General features: G+C 39.5%; 1 protein-coding gene and 1 non-coding gene across 2 annotated transcripts; both read right to left on the bottom strand.

Annotated features, from left to right (window-relative positions):
* Positions 1-2,102: 2,102 nt before the first annotated feature.
* Positions 2,103-2,175, bottom strand: TRNAR-UCU. Its single transcript has one exon. It is a non-coding gene; the product is annotated as a tRNA-Arg (tRNA).
* A 1,794-nt stretch (positions 2,176-3,969) lies between these two features.
* Positions 3,970-5,152, bottom strand: LOC122029630 (MYB-like transcription factor 4). The gene is made up of 3 exons (XM_042588700.1): positions 4,922-5,152; positions 4,713-4,842; positions 3,970-4,635 (listed from the first exon to the last, which is right to left on the bottom strand). Exons 1-3 carry the CDS (start codon positions 5,052-5,054, stop codon positions 4,203-4,205), a joined length of 696 nt encoding a protein of 231 aa, XP_042444634.1. The 5' UTR covers positions 5,055-5,152; the 3' UTR covers positions 3,970-4,202.
* Positions 5,153-18,171: the final 13,019 nt, after the last annotated feature.

Below are 18,171 nucleotides of genomic sequence, written 5' to 3'. Positions count from 1 at the left end.
ATGAATACCAAAGTCCGGGGACAAGAGCAATAGGAAAAAAAGCCACCGGAAAGTCGTCGGAACAGGAAGAAAAGCCAAAGAGTTCAAAAGCAGACTTGATTAGGAAGAAAGCTTACTGGGAAAGGGTCGCCGAGGAAGGAGCGCAGAGGATCGCAGGAGCAAATCGCACAGAAGCATAACACAAAGGTCATCGGGAGCACTTGACGAAGACGGACGCGTAGAGGAGGCGGCGATGCGACGGGCTTATAAACCCCAGGCTCGGCCGACCGGAGCCGTCTGATCTAGGTCGCGGAAACCCAGGCCAAAATCTCACCATTGAATTCAAACCGCCAAACTTCACATCACGCCTATCGCTTCAGGCATGCGACGACTGCGAGCGTGACACGTAGCGCACCATCACAGGTCGGCAATTAATGAAGATGTGGGAACGTGTTCAACCTTAATGAGCGGGGATTTGCACGATTCCCAAGAAACCTGGATGACGTCAGCCTAGTCCGCGCTCGCTCGAGACAACCTGAGGAAAAAAGTTCCACAAAGTGCAAACCTGTATCCGTCTAATCAAATCGAGGGAGCGTGCTTCTAGTCAAGCAACTAGCTTCAAAAGGTCTATTGGCGAGGATCGGGCTTGTCATGATCGGAGGGAGACTGCTCACACAATGGTCCAATCAGTCAGACTGCAGTCTTCTTCAACTAGATTTGAAGGGAATGCTTGTAATTCGGTGATTAGGAGGAGAGGGCCCACCCTGTTGCGACGGTGGAGGTCAAAGTCAAGACGATCAACGGGTGGGCGGTGTTGGCCGGTCGGACGAGGCATATTCCGACCACGGGTTAAGCACCGACCCACAGTCTCCGACACGGAGTAATCAAACCGACGCTTAAGGGACGCGTAGAAGCCGAGCCGAGTGACTCCTCCGCTCAGCCTAACAACATATTCGAAATTAGCTGAGGACGGAGACAGTGAACTACCCACTGAGCGGCTATCGCGCTCGACCCATCAATCGAGCATATAGACAGTGGGCTTCCAACCGAGCAACTCTCCCGCTCAGCCCGACAATGGGTGACACTTGGACAGCGGACTTTCAACCGAGTGGCTATCTCGCTCGATAGGACAACAGACAGTGCAAGGATAGAAGAATTCCGGTCGAGCGGCCATTCCGCTCGGCCAAGCAACAGACGTAGTAGGTATCCTTCGACATCCTTTTGGGAGCTAGTGTCGATGACAGGCGGCATGGTCAGACAGAGGATCATACAGTAGAAGCTTCCACTGTCACTTCAAGAATATGTTCGGCCCGTTAAGGTACTGGACACTTTATTGACATGTCTTTTCAGGGGAAAGCTTTGAGATGCGTGCTCGCCTTGGGAAGCGAGTACGCGCGCTCCCAGGGCTTTATATAAAGGGGGTCCAAGCATCGACGTAGTTAGACTTTTCTCGCGATTTCTACTATTACGCTACAGTTTTCTTTGCTTCTTCTTGCTTCGTCGGAGACAAACTTGAGCGTCGGAGGGTCATCGTCGGGGACCCCTTCCCTGGCTCGGCACTAACGCTGCTTGTGTTATAGGCAGGAGCGGAGTCTACAGGAGTTCAGCAGGAACACCACATCCCCAACATCTATCTCATCGACTTTCGGAGAGGATCATACATCCTTTTGAATTTTACTCGCATATTTACTATATTTTTTTATTTGGATTAATTATAAAATTCTGTCAATATAGTAATCGTAAAAATAATATTTTTTTATTTGCTAAAAGCCCCATCGGTAGTTAATTATCTAAAATATATTTATGTGAATAAAAAATTATCGGAAATATTGGAGCTATATATAAACTCAGCAAGTCATTCAGTATTCATTAACAAAAATATAAAATCGTAAATTTAATTACTTTAAAAACAAAAACTAAAATAAAAAGCACGCCCGGTGGGACTCGAACTTAACGTTAATTGATAAAGAATAAAATATAAAATCGTAAATTTAATTACTTTAAAAACAAAAACTAAAATAAAAAGCACGCCCGGTGGGACTCGAACTTAACGTTAATTGATAAAGAATAAAATATAAAATCGTAAATTTAATTACTTTAAAAACAAAAACTAAAATAAAAAGCACGCCCGGTGGGACTCGAACCCACAATCGCCTGATTAGAAGTCAGACGCCTTATCCATTAGGCCACGGGCGCTTATATATTTTATTTGGATTACAAATATTTATAAATAATATAAAAGTTTATAAAAATCAGGAATTTCTTTTGGCATTTTACTAACCCTCCGTTTTACCTATTTTACCTACCCAATTTTCATGATTCCAAAGACACACATTATGCCTCTCACTTCTTTCCACTTTTAATTTTTTTTTTTTTACCGGCTCAAAAATTTATTATTCTCAATTTATACCGTCAAATTTACATATAAAAGCATAGATATATAAGGAGGCTGGTAAGAATATATTGATTTTAGTTTTAAACTAATTTAAAGTTCTTTTAAAAGATTCAAAATAATTTTAAATCAAAATAAATGTACTCCTTAAAATATCTTTTTTTTAAAATATATCTATGTCCCATATCTGAATTCGAAAACAGTAAATTTTTGATAGTATAAAGTAAAATTTAGACGTAGAAAAAGTATAATGGTATGTCATACTCATTTTTGGAATTACAAAAATTGGGTGAAATGGATAATATGAAACTTGCATTTTACTTATAAATTTTTAATAAGTCACTTGTACAGAAACATTCTCATCGAATACGACCATTTAAGGTCTGACAGCATTAAAAGTAATTTAAATTTTGTCATCCCTTTCTGAAATTTAAAATATAAATAAGGCTTACTCCCCCTGACCTCTGATTTCTTTAACCAAGAACAAGCACAACCAACAGAACAAGACATAAAATTTTCATATAGAGCAAAAGAGAGAATGCTATTCTCAAACAAAACGATTGATTGTTTTATTGCACTTGGCCAAAGAGCAAAATATCGATTTGCTTTCTCAAAATAAGAACAACCGCCAAGAAATATGTCTAGAAAAAAAAGAAAAAGACAGAGAATGAGCAAACATTTGATCTTAATGTTAATAATTATGATCATCAAACTGTTGGCATGGAGCTGATCAGGGAAGGACTAGAAGAAGGTAGTGGAAAAACTGGAAGGAGACAGAGGAAGCAGGTAGCATAACTACCATGACTTTTTCTTTTTTTTACCTTCTGAATTGTTTCTTTAAAAATTCGTTGCAAAATGGCCTGATTCTTTTATTATTTCCTCTAACTACTTTAGTACGATACACCATCCCCATGAGAGAGAAAGAAAAGAGAATGGATTCCATAAATCGTTTGGTACGCATGTGAAGAACTTTGTGCAGAGAGAGTTGGAATTCTTCAACAACTCTTTAACCAAACCTATCCGAATCATTTAATTTCTTAATATCCATAAATTCTAAACATAAAGATTCATGTTTATTTCGCCAAGCAATAATTGCCAAGAATTTATGCTATGCTGCATTATTAGGTGCCATCTTCCTACCGACTTCTAACTACAACATCATTTTAGCAATTTGGCGCCTTAGTAGTGAAAACTTGAACCCTTTTATTTTGTTTTCAATAGAAGAATGAGAATATGACATGACATTATTATTGAAAAAAAATGAAAAATAAATTTATGGGAGATCTCCTAACCATACATTTGCATCGTCTCTTTTTGCAATAAAAAAGGTGAGCATGACATTTAGGTCAATGAAGCCAACACTTTTTGGTGCCCTAAATCTCTTGGCATTTGACAAGTTGTTAGATTGATTACAACACGTGGAGCACTCCGTCTCTCCAATTATTTAAAAGGGATCGTTCTCTCTTTTACAATTTTTAATCACCTTCTTCCTTTCTTGATTACTTGTATCTCGGGACGAATGGGACCTTCATTAAAGCCGTCAATTCATAAGTTAATTTTTTTTAAAAAAAATTTTGGAAAAAGTGATTAAGATGATCTTAAGAGAAATTAGTATTAGTAAGCTTCATGTAGATGGAAGAAGCAAGTACAGAGCTCAGTTTTTGTGAGAAGAAGACAAGTCTCCGGCCATGGCCGAGTCTCTACCTAAACACCCGACAAACTCTGCATTAACGGATTAATTTTCCTACCAAACCTCCAGAAACTGAGAAAATCATGGTTAACAATCCCATTCAGATCGCAGATCCTCCCAAAATTTGTTTTTTTTTCTCTCTTATCTCGTAAATCCGTAGTAGCCACTGACATAGCCGCTCGAGCTCGCGCGGTGGCAACTGCACGCCTCGCCGCCGCGAAACCCGAGGTGGTAGCAGAAGCAAATGGTCGGAGACGCCGTCGGAGGCGTTGCTGCCCCGTCCGGCGAAGTCTTGAACGGCCGCGAAGGAAGGCGGAGGCTAATGGTGAGGTCGAGGTCGCCGTCATCCACGCTGCTGCTATGTTCCTCTTCCGCCGCCGCTGCCGCCGCGTCGATGTCGTTGGACGAGGCGACGGCTTCCTCCTCCGCCGTCCTCACGCAGCCGCCGGCGATCGGGCGGTGAGTCTGCGGGTCGATCCCCCGGGCGTTGAGCTTGCGCTTGATGTGCGTGTTCCAGTAATTCTTGATCTCGTTGTCCGTCCTCCCCGGCAACCGCCCTGCGATCACCGACCATCTACGAAGACAGAGTATTAATCCCTCAAATACTAAAAAATTTAGAATCAAAATCCAATTTTGAACAACAAAACGTACTTGTTTCCGATCAAGGCGTGTAGATTGATGATGATCTCGTCCTCTTCCTCGGTGAAGTTCCCGCGCTTGAGGTCCGGCCGGAGGTAGTTCATCCACCGGAGCCGGCAGCTCTTGCCGCAGCGCAAAAGGCCTAATTTTTCCGGCAACAGATAAGAACTCCAGTCTCGCATCATGAATAAAATCCACCTGCAGATTCGAACGAATATTACCTGCAGCTTTAGGCAGCGATCTCCAGCATCCTTCGCCATGAGCGTTTATGTAAGCGATCAGCCTCTCGTCCTCTTCCTTGGTCCATGCTCCTCTGTTAGTGTGAGCTTGCTCGCAACAGGGAGACCTGCCCATGGTTGTGAGAGTGGAGACTTGAGTGGGATGGGAGTGGAGGAGAGGAGAGGAGAGGAGAAGAGAGGATCGAGTTCTTATATGGGATTGGGAATGGGATTGTGGGCGAGAGGGAGCAGGTTGTGGTCTGTAACTGCTACTGCTTCGCATGCCGAGGAACGGGTGGTTTGGAATTTGCATCGATCCGGTCGAAAACTCATTCCCGGTTTAAACCGGTCCGATCTAGCAGGCAGATTCCGGTGGGCTTTAACTGCCGTTGCTTGAGGCTCGTGTGTCGATTTGTGCGGTTCTGACTCTTCAATTTGCCTTTCAGATTTTTTTTTTTCGAAAAACCACCATTTATCTCTATAATTCACCGATTCTTAGCAGATTGTCCCAAGGGTCGAATCTATGAAGTCAATGGTGGTTGGAAGTTGACTTTGTGAACTAATGCAATCATGAAGGAAGATGTATATATGGTTTATTTCACGAGTAAAGTGTCATAAAATTTATTTCTTGATGATGAGCCATGGAGAAAACTTTTAGTGAGTTCCAATCAATATAATGTTGAATGAGGATGTTGTAGTAAGATGATCACGTTGTTTTCATAGTATATTTCTATATTATATGTACAAAAGTGAATTACGATATCAGTTTATAGTCCATCATCAAATTGACTAAGGGATAAAAGAAATTTTTTTATTAAGAAGATGTGTTTGTCGGAAAATAATCTCTTATCTCATTATAATAAATTTGTTAACCAATTAGACATCCCATGAGGATAATGTTGAATGAGAACGTATGCTTATGAACGATAGTATCTACAATCATAACGGTATTCATGGTGTCAAGGCCGTGAACTCACGGTGACAAAGCCGTAAACTCACGGCTTCGCTACCAAGAATCTCGCAGTGACGAGGCTGTAAAATCATGCCCTTTTTGTGTTCTACTGACTCCTCAGTGAGTATAAAAATCCTCCAGTTAGTAGTAGAGTTGATTCATTCAGTAGGATCAGAAAACTCAATTGTGTCATTAATTCAATAGTATCTTTTATCAGTAATATGATCAGCAGGTAGAATTTAACTAGCCTTATACTTAAAAGGACTGGCCGTATATATATATTTAAATGATCAAAATCATTTATTTTATTTGCAAATTAAATTCATGAGATATTTGTTTAATAATGGTCATTGCTTAAAATAAAAACAATTTTATTGATGTGAGGGAACAGGAGTACTGCAAAATTTCGAAAGAATTTAAAGCAAGTTTGAAATCTCGACAAACCTTTTGGAAGGGTTTCTTTCCCATCCACTTTATCATCCTATTTAGTTTAGGATATATGAGTATTTTGGAACTTAAGAAAAGTCATATTTATTTCATCATCGTTAATAAATTTCTTTCGCCTCCACTTTTCAATTAAAATAGTTGTTATATGCTTATACAGTGAATAAAGAAGGTTCCAAAGTGGGGTGGTCAATGAGTCAGTATAAGCAGTAGTTAAAGTCTTAAGTAGGTCCAAAGCTAAGCAGCTGGTTTGGTAGAATCTCGATCTCTCGATCGGTTAAGATCGATTGGATAAGTTTTTAGGGGTTCAGTTAGAGTCGTATAGATTGAATATATTAGATTGGTACATTTCGTTAAATAATTTAAGCAGGTTAAATTAAAATTTTATTAACTCAAATTCATCGTGGATCGACTTACTTAGGCTGTGACCTACACGGGTCAATCCACGATGGGTTTAAGTTAGCCCACGGGATTGAGAAACACATATAAATTAAGTTTTATGTCAATTTATGATATTTCTTTGTTATAATTTTAAAATAAAATAATATTTTTTTATTAAATATGTGTATTCGTTTGTGTCCATTTGTATTTAAAATGTCTATTTCTAGATATATTTGATTGAAGAAATCTTTCCGAAGTAAAATGTTAAAGATATGAATTTTTTTTTATTTTTTTAAAAATTTTTTATGGATCCGCAGGTTGGCCCGCCTAACCCGCAACCGTCTTAAATTAGGTTGGGTTGAGGATTTCCCAACCTATCAAGATGACCGCCCTACCAACCCCGTCCCGCTAAATCGCTAGCCCGCCACGGGCCAACCTGTCCTGCCACAGGTTGACCTGTCTAATAGTTCTAGGCCTAGCTCCCCTGCTCGGTTGGAGGTCTATGGGGCCCTGCTCCCCTCCATCTCCTGATCGGCTATCAGACAAACCCTTAGGGGTCCATCTCCTTTGCTCGAGCGGATATCTACGGGGCCCTGCTCCCCTCCATCTCCCAATCGGCTAAGGTCGATCAGACAAACCCTTAGGGGCCTAGCTCCCCGGCTCTTTCGGTTATCTACGGGGCCCTACTCCCTTCTATCTCCCGATCGGCTAAGGTCGATCGAACAAACCCTTAGGGACCCAGCTCCTCGGCTCAGTCGGACATCTATGGGGCCCTATTCCACTCCATCTCCCAATTGAATAAGGTCGACCGGATAGGCCCTCGGGCCTAGCTCCCTAATATGCCAGTTGTACACTGAGCTCAATATTGGTGCAATTTGCACTAACGGTCTAACTCATGTTTTGATGAATGACAAGTGAGTTAAGTTAGGTGTTATCATGATCTAATGCATTTATTGAGTGTACAGGGTTGACTAACCTAACGAGTCAAGAGGACCTGACACCGGGAAGGAAGTCTAGTTGGGATGTGCAATTTCCGATTGACGAAGTCCAGATGTGGAATTCTAGCATAAGGTCGGGATGTTCGATTCCCGACGGGAGGAAGTCCAAATGTGCAATTCCGACAAGAAGACCTAGTGGATCAGATTGGATGTCGAGGAGGCAACTCGACACTTGGTAAGTGAAGGTAAGTCATTGGAGGAGAGTAAGTGAGGATGCGGCTGTTAGTATTAGTCCTAGTACCAATTATGATATGATTGTAAAGAGCTCATTTTGTATCATATTTCATTACTAATAAAAGGCAAAGTTGGTTATTATATTTATTTCAATTCAGTGTCGAATGAATAAGTATAATAATGTCCTTGTGTAGTAAGCTCTTATCTACATCATATTAATTGGTTGAATTGATAGTGAGATATTGTAGATATACATAGAATACTACTCTTAACTATTCCTAGTCAAATATTAATATACAAGGACAATATTAATGCGTTGAGACTAGCATGTAGGTCAACAGATGACTTAATTCATAAGTCATGGATATGAGATATCAGGTTGACACATGGGTATATATTAGAGAATATATACTGAATGATCCGCCATGAGAATGTTTCATGGATTGTTATATGAGTATCATAAACATTCTCATGTGACTATTGGTATGAATAGTCCTTAGATCTGAAGTCACTACGGTTCCCTACATAAGGAGTTGTATACTTTGGTATCGGCAAACGTCATTTGTAATAATGTGGACAATAAAGTCGATCACTGGGTATGCAATGAATTATGCGGAGGGATGTAAGTGATGTAGATGAGATCTATCCCTTTCATATGACGGAAGCAATATCTGTGGGCCCCTTGATTAGTATAACACAAGAAAACATAGTCATGCGCAAATGAGTCAATATGAGATATTGAGCTTATTTGATTGAGTGTGTCTACTTAGAGATCAAGAAACACAAAGATTGATAAGAGGATGATACAGTCTATGCCTCATTGATCAATCTAGATATCAAAGATAGAGAGACCAAGTCATACAAGATAATAGCCATGAACAGGTTAGGTCGGATCTCGACTTTCTCGTCACTTGGGTAGCAATGATGCCTTGCTAGATGTCACTCATTGCTTATGTATCGAAATGTTGATTTGGGTACATTGTTAACATTACGGGAACCTATTGGGTCACACACAAAGAACAAGTAGATATAGAAATGGGTTCATATAATGAATCATTAGATTAAGTCTAATCCAAATTGGACTTATTGAGTAAAACTCAATTGGATCTAATTATTGAATTAAATCCAATTCAAACTAGACTCATTGAATCAATTCGAATGATTGGAATAGTGATTCATTGAATTCAAAATTACATGAAAATCAATGAGTTAGACTCATTGGGTGAACTTGAGTTCACCAAGGAAGTTGAATGGTTAAAATTGAACCATTGGATTGAATGATTAATTTTGAGTCATTGGATTGGAAAATGAAAGGGTAAAACCCTTTGGTATTCATGAGATGGATATATATATCATTTTGGATGATATTTTCATTATGTGAAAAACCTTTAATCTTCTTCTTCTTCTTCCTCCTTCCCTCTCTTGGCCAAAACCCCTTTTGTGGTTGCTAGCACAACCTTAGGTGATTTTCATCTCTTTCTTATGAGTTTGTGAGACAAATGAAGGCAAGGCTTGCTCGTGTGGATACCGTAGAGGCGCGAACGTGTGATCGTGCTGAGATCCAAGCTGTCTAGAGTTCGTGAGCACGCATCAAAGGTATAACCACTATCATGCAACTTAGTATAAGTTATTTTCTTTCCCTTTCGCATGGATCTCCTGGAGGAACTAGAAGTTTTTTGTTGCGTCTTCGCGTGTTTAGCGCCCTAGTTCGTTACAGTGTCTCAGTTTAGGGGACGGTAGGTGTCAGTCCAATTTAGGTCTATTTTGGAAACTTAAATTGAGACTCTGATTAGATTCTGGTCTAGAGGATAGAGTCTAAGTCATAAATTAATTATACTATTATTGTGTTAATTGTGTCTTGTAAGCTATTATTTGTTGTGTTGGACTAACACGTTTTATAGGGCAAAAGGAGCAAAAATTATCACGAGTGAACAATATCCGAGGCATCTTCCATGTGATGGAACACACCTTTAGTACTATTCATGGAAGGCACTTTTGGTGATATGGAAGACACCTTCCAACGAATGAAATAGACTTCAGCGACGATAAGGAGCTAGCTGTTCGGGATCAAATTTTGTATATTTAAGGCGCCTTCAAGGCTATAGAAGACGCCTTCCACACCTTATAAAAAAGTGTTGTTCGACTAAGCATTATTCACCAATTCTTCTACGAGCTTCTACACGTTCATTTGAAGTTTCGATTACTCTGGTTTTCTACTATTGCCCTGCTACGACTTTGCTACACTTGACTACCACTGACAAGCCATCCAACACTGTGTGTGATCCGATCATCTTCGAAAGTGTTGGGTAACGAGTTTTCAATATTGTACTTAATTATTGCAAAAGGAAAAGTGTAGCGTGTTGCACTTTGTTAGATTCTATTTTATACTCGATCTCCTCTTCCAGTGGTTCAGAAAGAGATTATTAGTGGATTATTCGTCGATAGGTCCGCGAGACTTGGGTCTTGGAGTAGGAGTCGCCGAAAGTTCTGAACCAAATAAAACTGTTTACGTTCTTGTTATTTTCTGTTTCTGTTTCTGTTCTTATTTTCGCTGCACTTACTTTAATTTTTAAAGAAAAGAAAAGTTTTTCAAAAACACGTGATTCACCCTCCCCCTCTCACATGCGTCTCGATCCAACAAGTGGTATCAGAGTCAGGTTCTGCTCTAAATTGGTGCAACCACTAATCACGCCGGGGGAACCATTGTTCTTTTCGGATTTCAAGTTTTTGTATCTTATTTGAATTGGTAACATTTACCTCTTCAGATAATTATTTCTCATTTAGTTTTTACTTAAAGTTGGTGCAACACCTCTTCAATGGAAATGACTTCCCGTATTGGAAGAAGAGAATGGATGTTTACTTAAAGATGAACATCTATCAATGGTTCACCATCCGACGAGGGTATCGGGCGCCTATAGATGAAGCAACTAAAATACCACTCGATCCAGAAAGATGGAATCCAGAAGATAAGCAGAAAGCCCAGATCAACTCAAAAGCCTTGAAAATGATCCAGTGCAGACTCACAAAAGAAAAACTCAACCGAGTCGGCCCGCAGAGTCGACCTGCATGAAAATGTATAAGGAGTTATTGTTGGAGCAATCTGGGTACCCTAAGTTTTGATGTTTGGGCAAAGGTTTAAGTTAGGTTTATTGTTGTATTTGATATGCATTGTGAGTGTGCAGGATACAGGTACAACAAGGAAAGTCCAGGTGTGATCTTGGCAAAGGAGGAAAGTCCAAGGATGAGTCTTGGCGGTGTAAGTCTAAGCATGTAGTCTTGGCAAAGTAAGTCCAAGTGTGACTTGGCAATGGATGAAGTCCCGGAGGCGCGACCTCTTGGCAAAGGAAGACCCGACAACAATGACAAAGCCGATGGAAGCTCCAGAAGACAAGACGTGAAGGATTGGGAGGCATCCGAGGGACGCAAAGCTGATGGAGGAGGCTAGAAGGCTAGGTCTAGGTTGGTCGGGCGAGAATGAGTATTGAGTGAATGTACTCGGGGTAAAATTCTAGAATTAGGGTTCACTGTAGCGGTACTGTAGCGTTACTATAGCAGTACTGTAGCAGTCGACTGGTGGTTTTATCAGTCGATTGATGCAGTCGACTACTCCAGTCGACTAAGAGCGAACAGAGGGTTGGTATCGAGCCGTTGGGTTGCAACGGTCGAATTTCCACTAAGGGCAGTCGACTACATGTTTTGGCAGTCGACTGATAGGCAGGGTTTTTCAACCCGTGGCTTATATAACCAAGCATTGGAAGCTTGGTTAATGTTGACGAAATATAGGTGGTTAACCCCTATTAGTAGTCTACTAGTGCCCTAGCTTCTCAAGAGTCCTTGGTGAGAGTTTGTGACGAGGTTTCTCCACCCACAAGGAGCTACACGAGTTAGCCGGAGGTTTTCCGTGGAGTCATCCACCGACGGATCGGGATCGTCCACCTTACGGATAGCCGTGGAGTAGGAGCTTCATCTCCGAATCATGTTAAACAACGTGTCATTGGGTTTGCTTCTTGTTTATTGTTTTCTAGGGTTAGTTTTGCTTTTGTTTGTTAGTATTTTTATTTTCGCTGTGCACTAACAAGCGTAAGAAGCAACGATTTGGGTGAGATGTTATTCACCCCCTCCTAGCGAACGTCAAGGTCCCAACAGTTATGGGACAAACTCACTGAATTACACAAAGGAACTAACGATGACAAGGTAACTAAACGAGACCTACTTCTAAATTCCTTATTTAACATTTAAATGTAGGATGAAGAAACCGCAAGCTAGTTACACACAACGATCAAGGATATCCTTAATGGCCTGCACATGATCAGACATCAACTCGAGAACCGTGGCATTATCAGATATACTCTAAACTCATTCCCTTGAACCTCGCTATGGGCATCGATCGTAGATACCTATAAGATTTCAAGAAACCTTTCAAAATTAAAATTAGATGAATTATTTTATAAATTATAGTTGCACAAATAAACTAACGCCACAAAGGTCGAGAAAGGAATTGCACTTCTTGTAGATACTTCGAAGGGAGCTAAACTTGAGGCAGAAACTGAGTTCGACTCAGAATCAGATAAAGAAGAGCATCTAGTGAACATGGTAAGGAAGATATTCAGTGGATGTAATAAACACTTCACCAAATGTGATATGAAGAAGATGTCCAAGTCTTCATTCACCAACTCGAAGGCGAACATCACATGCTGTGGCTACAACAAGAAAGGACACTTCAAACATTAATGTCCGAACGAACACAAGATCAAGAAGACAAAGAAAAAGAAAGCACTAAAGGTGACTTAGGATGAATCTTCCTTGTTAGGGTCGATTTAGCTAGAGGAAGGGGGGAGGGTGAATAGCTCGCTCGCTTCGTCGTTGTTGATCTTTTGCAGCGGAATACTCTCGAAGCAAGATCCAATATTAACAATATGGATTTACTTGGTATCCACCTCAAGAAGAGGTGACTAATCTAAGGATTAGTCCCTCACTCACTCATCCACTATAAAAACAGTCATTCTCGGTAACTACCAGAGGTAGAGAAGCCTCGTACAAGTTCTCACGCAGACAATACAAGAAGAAAAAAATACAAGCTAATACAATATCAAATCTTACAAGATTTACAATGAGGAAACCCTAGCTTGCTTCTCCTTCTTATTTATAATGCCTCTTGATCTTGGAAGTGTAGCAGCACTTGACTCCAAGACGTTTCAAGAACTGGTGGTCATAACTTGTGAGAATCGTGAGAAAGGGAAGTGGAGAGTTGCGAACGAAGAAGGCTCGTCATGGCTTTAAACTCGATGCTTACTTTGCAATAGTCATATCTCAATCGATTGGGAAGGCTTGAATCAATCGATCGATCGATTCAGAGCGCCTCTGCGTTCTACTGGAAAAAAACATGAATCGATTGCCCGATCAATTCAGTGTTCCTCACATCACGCCGCGCGAGATTTCCAACCCCCAATTGATCACCTGATCGATTGGCGGTGCCCAATCGATCGGTTGATCGATTAGGGAGGCTTTTGTGCTCATGATCCAAACTCTCAATCGATCGATCGATCGATTGGACTGTTGTTTATCGCAGCACTATCTCAATCGATCGGTTGATCGATTAGGCTTCGGTCCAATTGATTGACTGATCGATGACCACCTTTGATTTGCTTAACTCAAGCTTAAGGGTGCCCAAATCCAACATTTGGTCAACCGTGACCTATTGGAACTCCTCACACCTAGCATTCAGTTAACCTTGATCTGCTGGGACTTCTTCACTAAGTGTCCAGTCAATCCTTTGACCCATTTGGATTTTTCTCCTCATGCCAAGTGTCCGGTCAACCTTGACCCACTTGGACTTATTGTCTCATGCCAAGTGTCTAGTCCTCTATGACCCACTTTGACTTCCTTCCACCAGATGTCCGGTCATCCTTGACTCATCTGGATTTCCTTATGCCAAGTATTCGGTCACTCCTTTAACCTACTTGGACTTCCTAACACTAGGTGTCCGGTCAACCTTGACCCAGTTGGATTTCCACGTGCCTAGCTTCACTCACCAGGTCTTTTCATCTGCCTAGCTTCACTCACTAGGACTTTCCATCTGCCTGACTTCACTCACTAGGACTTTCACCTACCTTCACTCACTAGGATTTTTCCATCTTCCTAGCTTCACACACCAGGACTTTCACCTAGCTTCACTCATTAGGATTTTCTATTTGTCTGGCTTCACTCACTAGGTCTTTTACCTAGCTTCACTCACTAGGATTTCCAACTGCTTGGCTTCACTAACCAGAACTTCCACTTGTCTAACCTCCAGTTAGGACTTTCCCAGTCAAGTATCCGATCAACCTTGACCTACTTGACTCTTCTTCACATCAAACTGGTCAAACCTTGACCAGAGGAAAATTGCACCAACAATCTCCCTAATCAGACGATTGCACCTGCAATCTCCATATATTGTCAAACATCGAAACCAAACATCAAGACTCAAGCTTGAGCCAACTCATGCTTAGTCAACCTAGTCAACCTTGACCCAGGGGATATTGCACCAACATTCGTCGGACGAATCGAAAGTTAACGAACCAAAGCAAGCTAGCTACCTCGCGCTAATGGCAACTGGAGGTGAAACGAATCAAGAAGAAGAGTCTGAATATGAGTCGAGCAACAGATCTGTATCCGGTTCAGACGAACCAACAGGGGTAACACTTAATTATACTATAAAGTTCTTTAAAATTATTTCCTACTTAAATAAGAAATTAACAAAAACTGAAGAACACGCTAAACTCCTCCTTAAGGAAAATTATATTCTTAAGGAACAATTGAGCTTTACATCCTTAACTAACCAAATTTAAAATAGAAATTCAACTCAAGCTATAAATCTTGAGGATGAAAATTCTATCTTGAAAAAGTCAAGTTAAAGAGTTAAAAGAATAGTTAGAAAAGTTTACCTTAGGATCCAAGTATCTAAATATGATGTTTGGATCCCAAAGAGCTGTGTACAATAAATCCCGACTTGGATAAAAGTCTAATTTTACTTTTAAATCATTTTTAACTCTAACTCAAAATACAAACTAACGAAATCTTAGGTTCTAAAGTCGTGTCTAACCACGCAAGTATGACTTAATCAATAATATGTACCATAAAATAAATACACTACCCAAATCAAAATAAATCAAATAACTCACCCTCAATATCCAAAATTAAACCTTCAAAAATAAATTCAAATCTAAATAATAAAATAAAAAAATAAAACTAAAACCTAAATTAAATAAAAATAAAATTAATCTAAACTCAAATTATAACCAAGTCTATTATAGCTATAAAGTAAATCGACACAAATCTAAAATCTAAACACAAAGTTCAATAATTCAAGGGGTTAACACCTCCAAAATAATAATTTACTCGACTGGGTAATTAAGACTAGGATAAATAAGGATAAAAGTTTAACTTGATAAATGACATTGGAGAAGTTTTAGATGATAGTAGGTTAGGGAAGCTCTGTCTATACATGTCTATACATCTCCGGCTAGAGTTTTCTTCTTCTTGGTGGAGCAAACCTCTCACAAAGCTCTCTTCTTCTTTACAAGATGAAGTTTAGGTTAAGGAGGAAGAGAGTAGGCTTTGGAAGCTTGGAGGCAAGGACTAGGAGAGTTTCAATCAAACTAGTAATCTCCTTCAATGCCCCAAGTTCTCCTTAAATAAGAGGAGAGAGTTGATCACAATATCAACTCATCTCAGCACCAGTCAATTGGTCCATGCACCAGTCGACTGGTGTAACCGTTGGACACAGCCAACGGTACTCCGTAGAATCTGTGGTCCTACTAACAGCTATCTACCAGTTGACTGGTCTTCGCAGCTGACAAGTAGAAAACCTTTTTGTGCTCTCATGAATTTGGACCAGTCGACTGGTCTAACCAGTCGACTGGTACCTTACATTTGCTCACACTCATCCTTTCTAGAGTCACCCTTGAAGTCCTCTTCCTCGGCCTTCATCCTTCATATGAACCCAAGCATGCGGCTCCTCTCCGTGCCATCCTTCATGTTGCCTTGAAGTCTGCTTCCCTCAGCTCCACTCCATTGCTCCTCGTTTGACAATCCCTCGGATGTCTTCCACACCATCCTTCATCGACTCAAGGACCCGAGCCCTTAGATGAGCTTTTGCTCGTGTGTTTCACCAAGTCCTGCAAGACTCAAACATATATTAAATTAATATGAAAATCTAACTTAAACCCTTTGACACACTCATCAAAATCATGATCATATATACCGATCAAACCTAGGTTGATTGCACCAACAAAATGTACTTAACTCGACTAACTAAGTGAACGCTACTATTTTCTTGTAGTTATTAGTAACTAAAGGTTAGACATTTAAGAATAATTTTTAGATAATTATTTTTTAAAGTAATATCATGTTAAGAGGAAGATATGTTTTCAAAACGGCTTAAAATTACTATAAAAATTTTTGATATTTTGGAAATTACTTTTGGTGTTCTTAAAAATTACTTTGACAAATATTTTATATTTTAAATTTTTGTGAAAAATACTTGCAAAGAATTTTGAAAATTCTTTATGTTTTGACAAGTACCTTGAAAAACTTTCTAAAAATTAATTTTAAAAAATATTTTGAAAATCATTTTTCAAGTAAAACTTTGAGATTCTTTAAAAAATAACTTTGCAAATTAATTTCAAAATTGCTTTGAAATTTATTTTAAACAACTCTTTGCAAAGTTTATACTTAAAATAAGTATTGAAAAATACTTGTAAAATTTATTACCTTGAAAAATATTTTTAAAATACTTTAAACGTTCTTTAAAAATTAGTGAAATATCGTTTGCAATTTTCTTAGAAGAGAATTTCAACTAAATTTCAAGAAAGTTTTCAAAATAAATTTTTGAACGCTTTTTTAGAAAGGAACTTTCTTTTAGAAAATGTTAATGAAAATTCTCTTATTTCAAAATCATTTACTTGAGAAAATAATTTTATCAATTTCCTTACTTTAAAGAAAATATTATTTTGAATTATTTTTTTAAATCCTCCTTAAAATAGACCTAACTATCTTTAGTACTTAATAAATTTACTTAGTTGATTTATCAATTTCATACTTTTGGTGTACATATTTATATATTTTTTAATGAATGCCAAACGAGACGAGTAAGGATTTAAATAAGAAAAATACGAACAATCTAAAAAAATTTAACCTTAAAACGATTAATAAGATAAAACAAAAATCCAAGTCATTTAATTTCTCTTAAATCATTACTATTTCTTGTTGCATATTTTTCTAACTTTAATATAGATTGTCATTGCATCAAAAAGTGAGAGATTGTTGGTGCAGTTAGTACCAATAATCAAACCTAAGTTTTGATGAATGACAAATGGATTAAAATTAGGTGTGATGTATCTAACATTTTTATCAAGTGTGTAGGACTTCATGAGTCTGGAGGACTTGACACCAGGCTGAAATCCAGCTAGGTCATTAGACCTGATAGTTGGTGGGAAATCCAGATAGGTCAACGAGTGATCCGATATCAAGCGGGAAGTCCGGTTAGGTCTGCAAGACTTGACAGTTAGTCGAAATCCAGTTGGATCTGCGGATCTGACCACTGCTAGGAAGACATGGTAGGTCAAAGGAGAGTCAAGCAATGCTGCATAGTAAGTGAGGTAAGTCACTGAAGGAGAGTAATCCGGTGAGGATAAATTACAATTAGGGATTGTAGCGCTGGTCTAGTTTAGGTCCATTTTAAAAGCTTAAACTGAGACCATGACTAGATCTTGGTTTTGGGAAGATAGAATCTAATTAATAATACTATTTTATTATTATGCTAACTCTATTTTGCAGGGTATAGTTTGTTATTTGGACAAATGCATTTTTAGGGGTGAAAAGCACCTCAAGCCTCGGGTGAACAGTGATCTAAGGCGCCTCCTATTCGAGTGGAGGTGCCTCGACTGCTTTCGCCGAAGACCCGTGTAGAAAGGCATGAAGGCTTCTCCCATATGGTTGGAGGTGCCTTAGAGCATGGCACGGAGGAGGGTCGGAGTGCCTTCCAAGCGCTCTTGCATGGATAAAGGCTACAGGCTGCCGAGCTTATCGAGTTTGAGGTTGAGGGGATAACTTTTGCAGCTGAAGGCGCCTCGGACAAGGCTTGGAGGCACCCATGGGTGGATAATAGCGAAGGCTTCGTCGATAATAAGAGGTCGAACCTTTAGGAATAAAGTTTGAGATTGGAGGTGCCTTGAGTGGCATTGGAAGTGCCTCCAATGCTCTATATAAGGCAGATTTGGCCACATCTCATAACACAACTTATATACGTGATCCTTCGAGATTCC

This window comes from Zingiber officinale, chromosome 10B, assembly GCF_018446385.1.
Source record: "Zingiber officinale cultivar Zhangliang chromosome 10B, Zo_v1.1, whole genome shotgun sequence".
Classification (NCBI taxonomy): Eukaryota; Viridiplantae; Streptophyta; class Magnoliopsida; order Zingiberales; family Zingiberaceae; genus Zingiber; species Zingiber officinale.
This window is presented reverse-complemented; position numbering and strand designations above follow the sequence as displayed.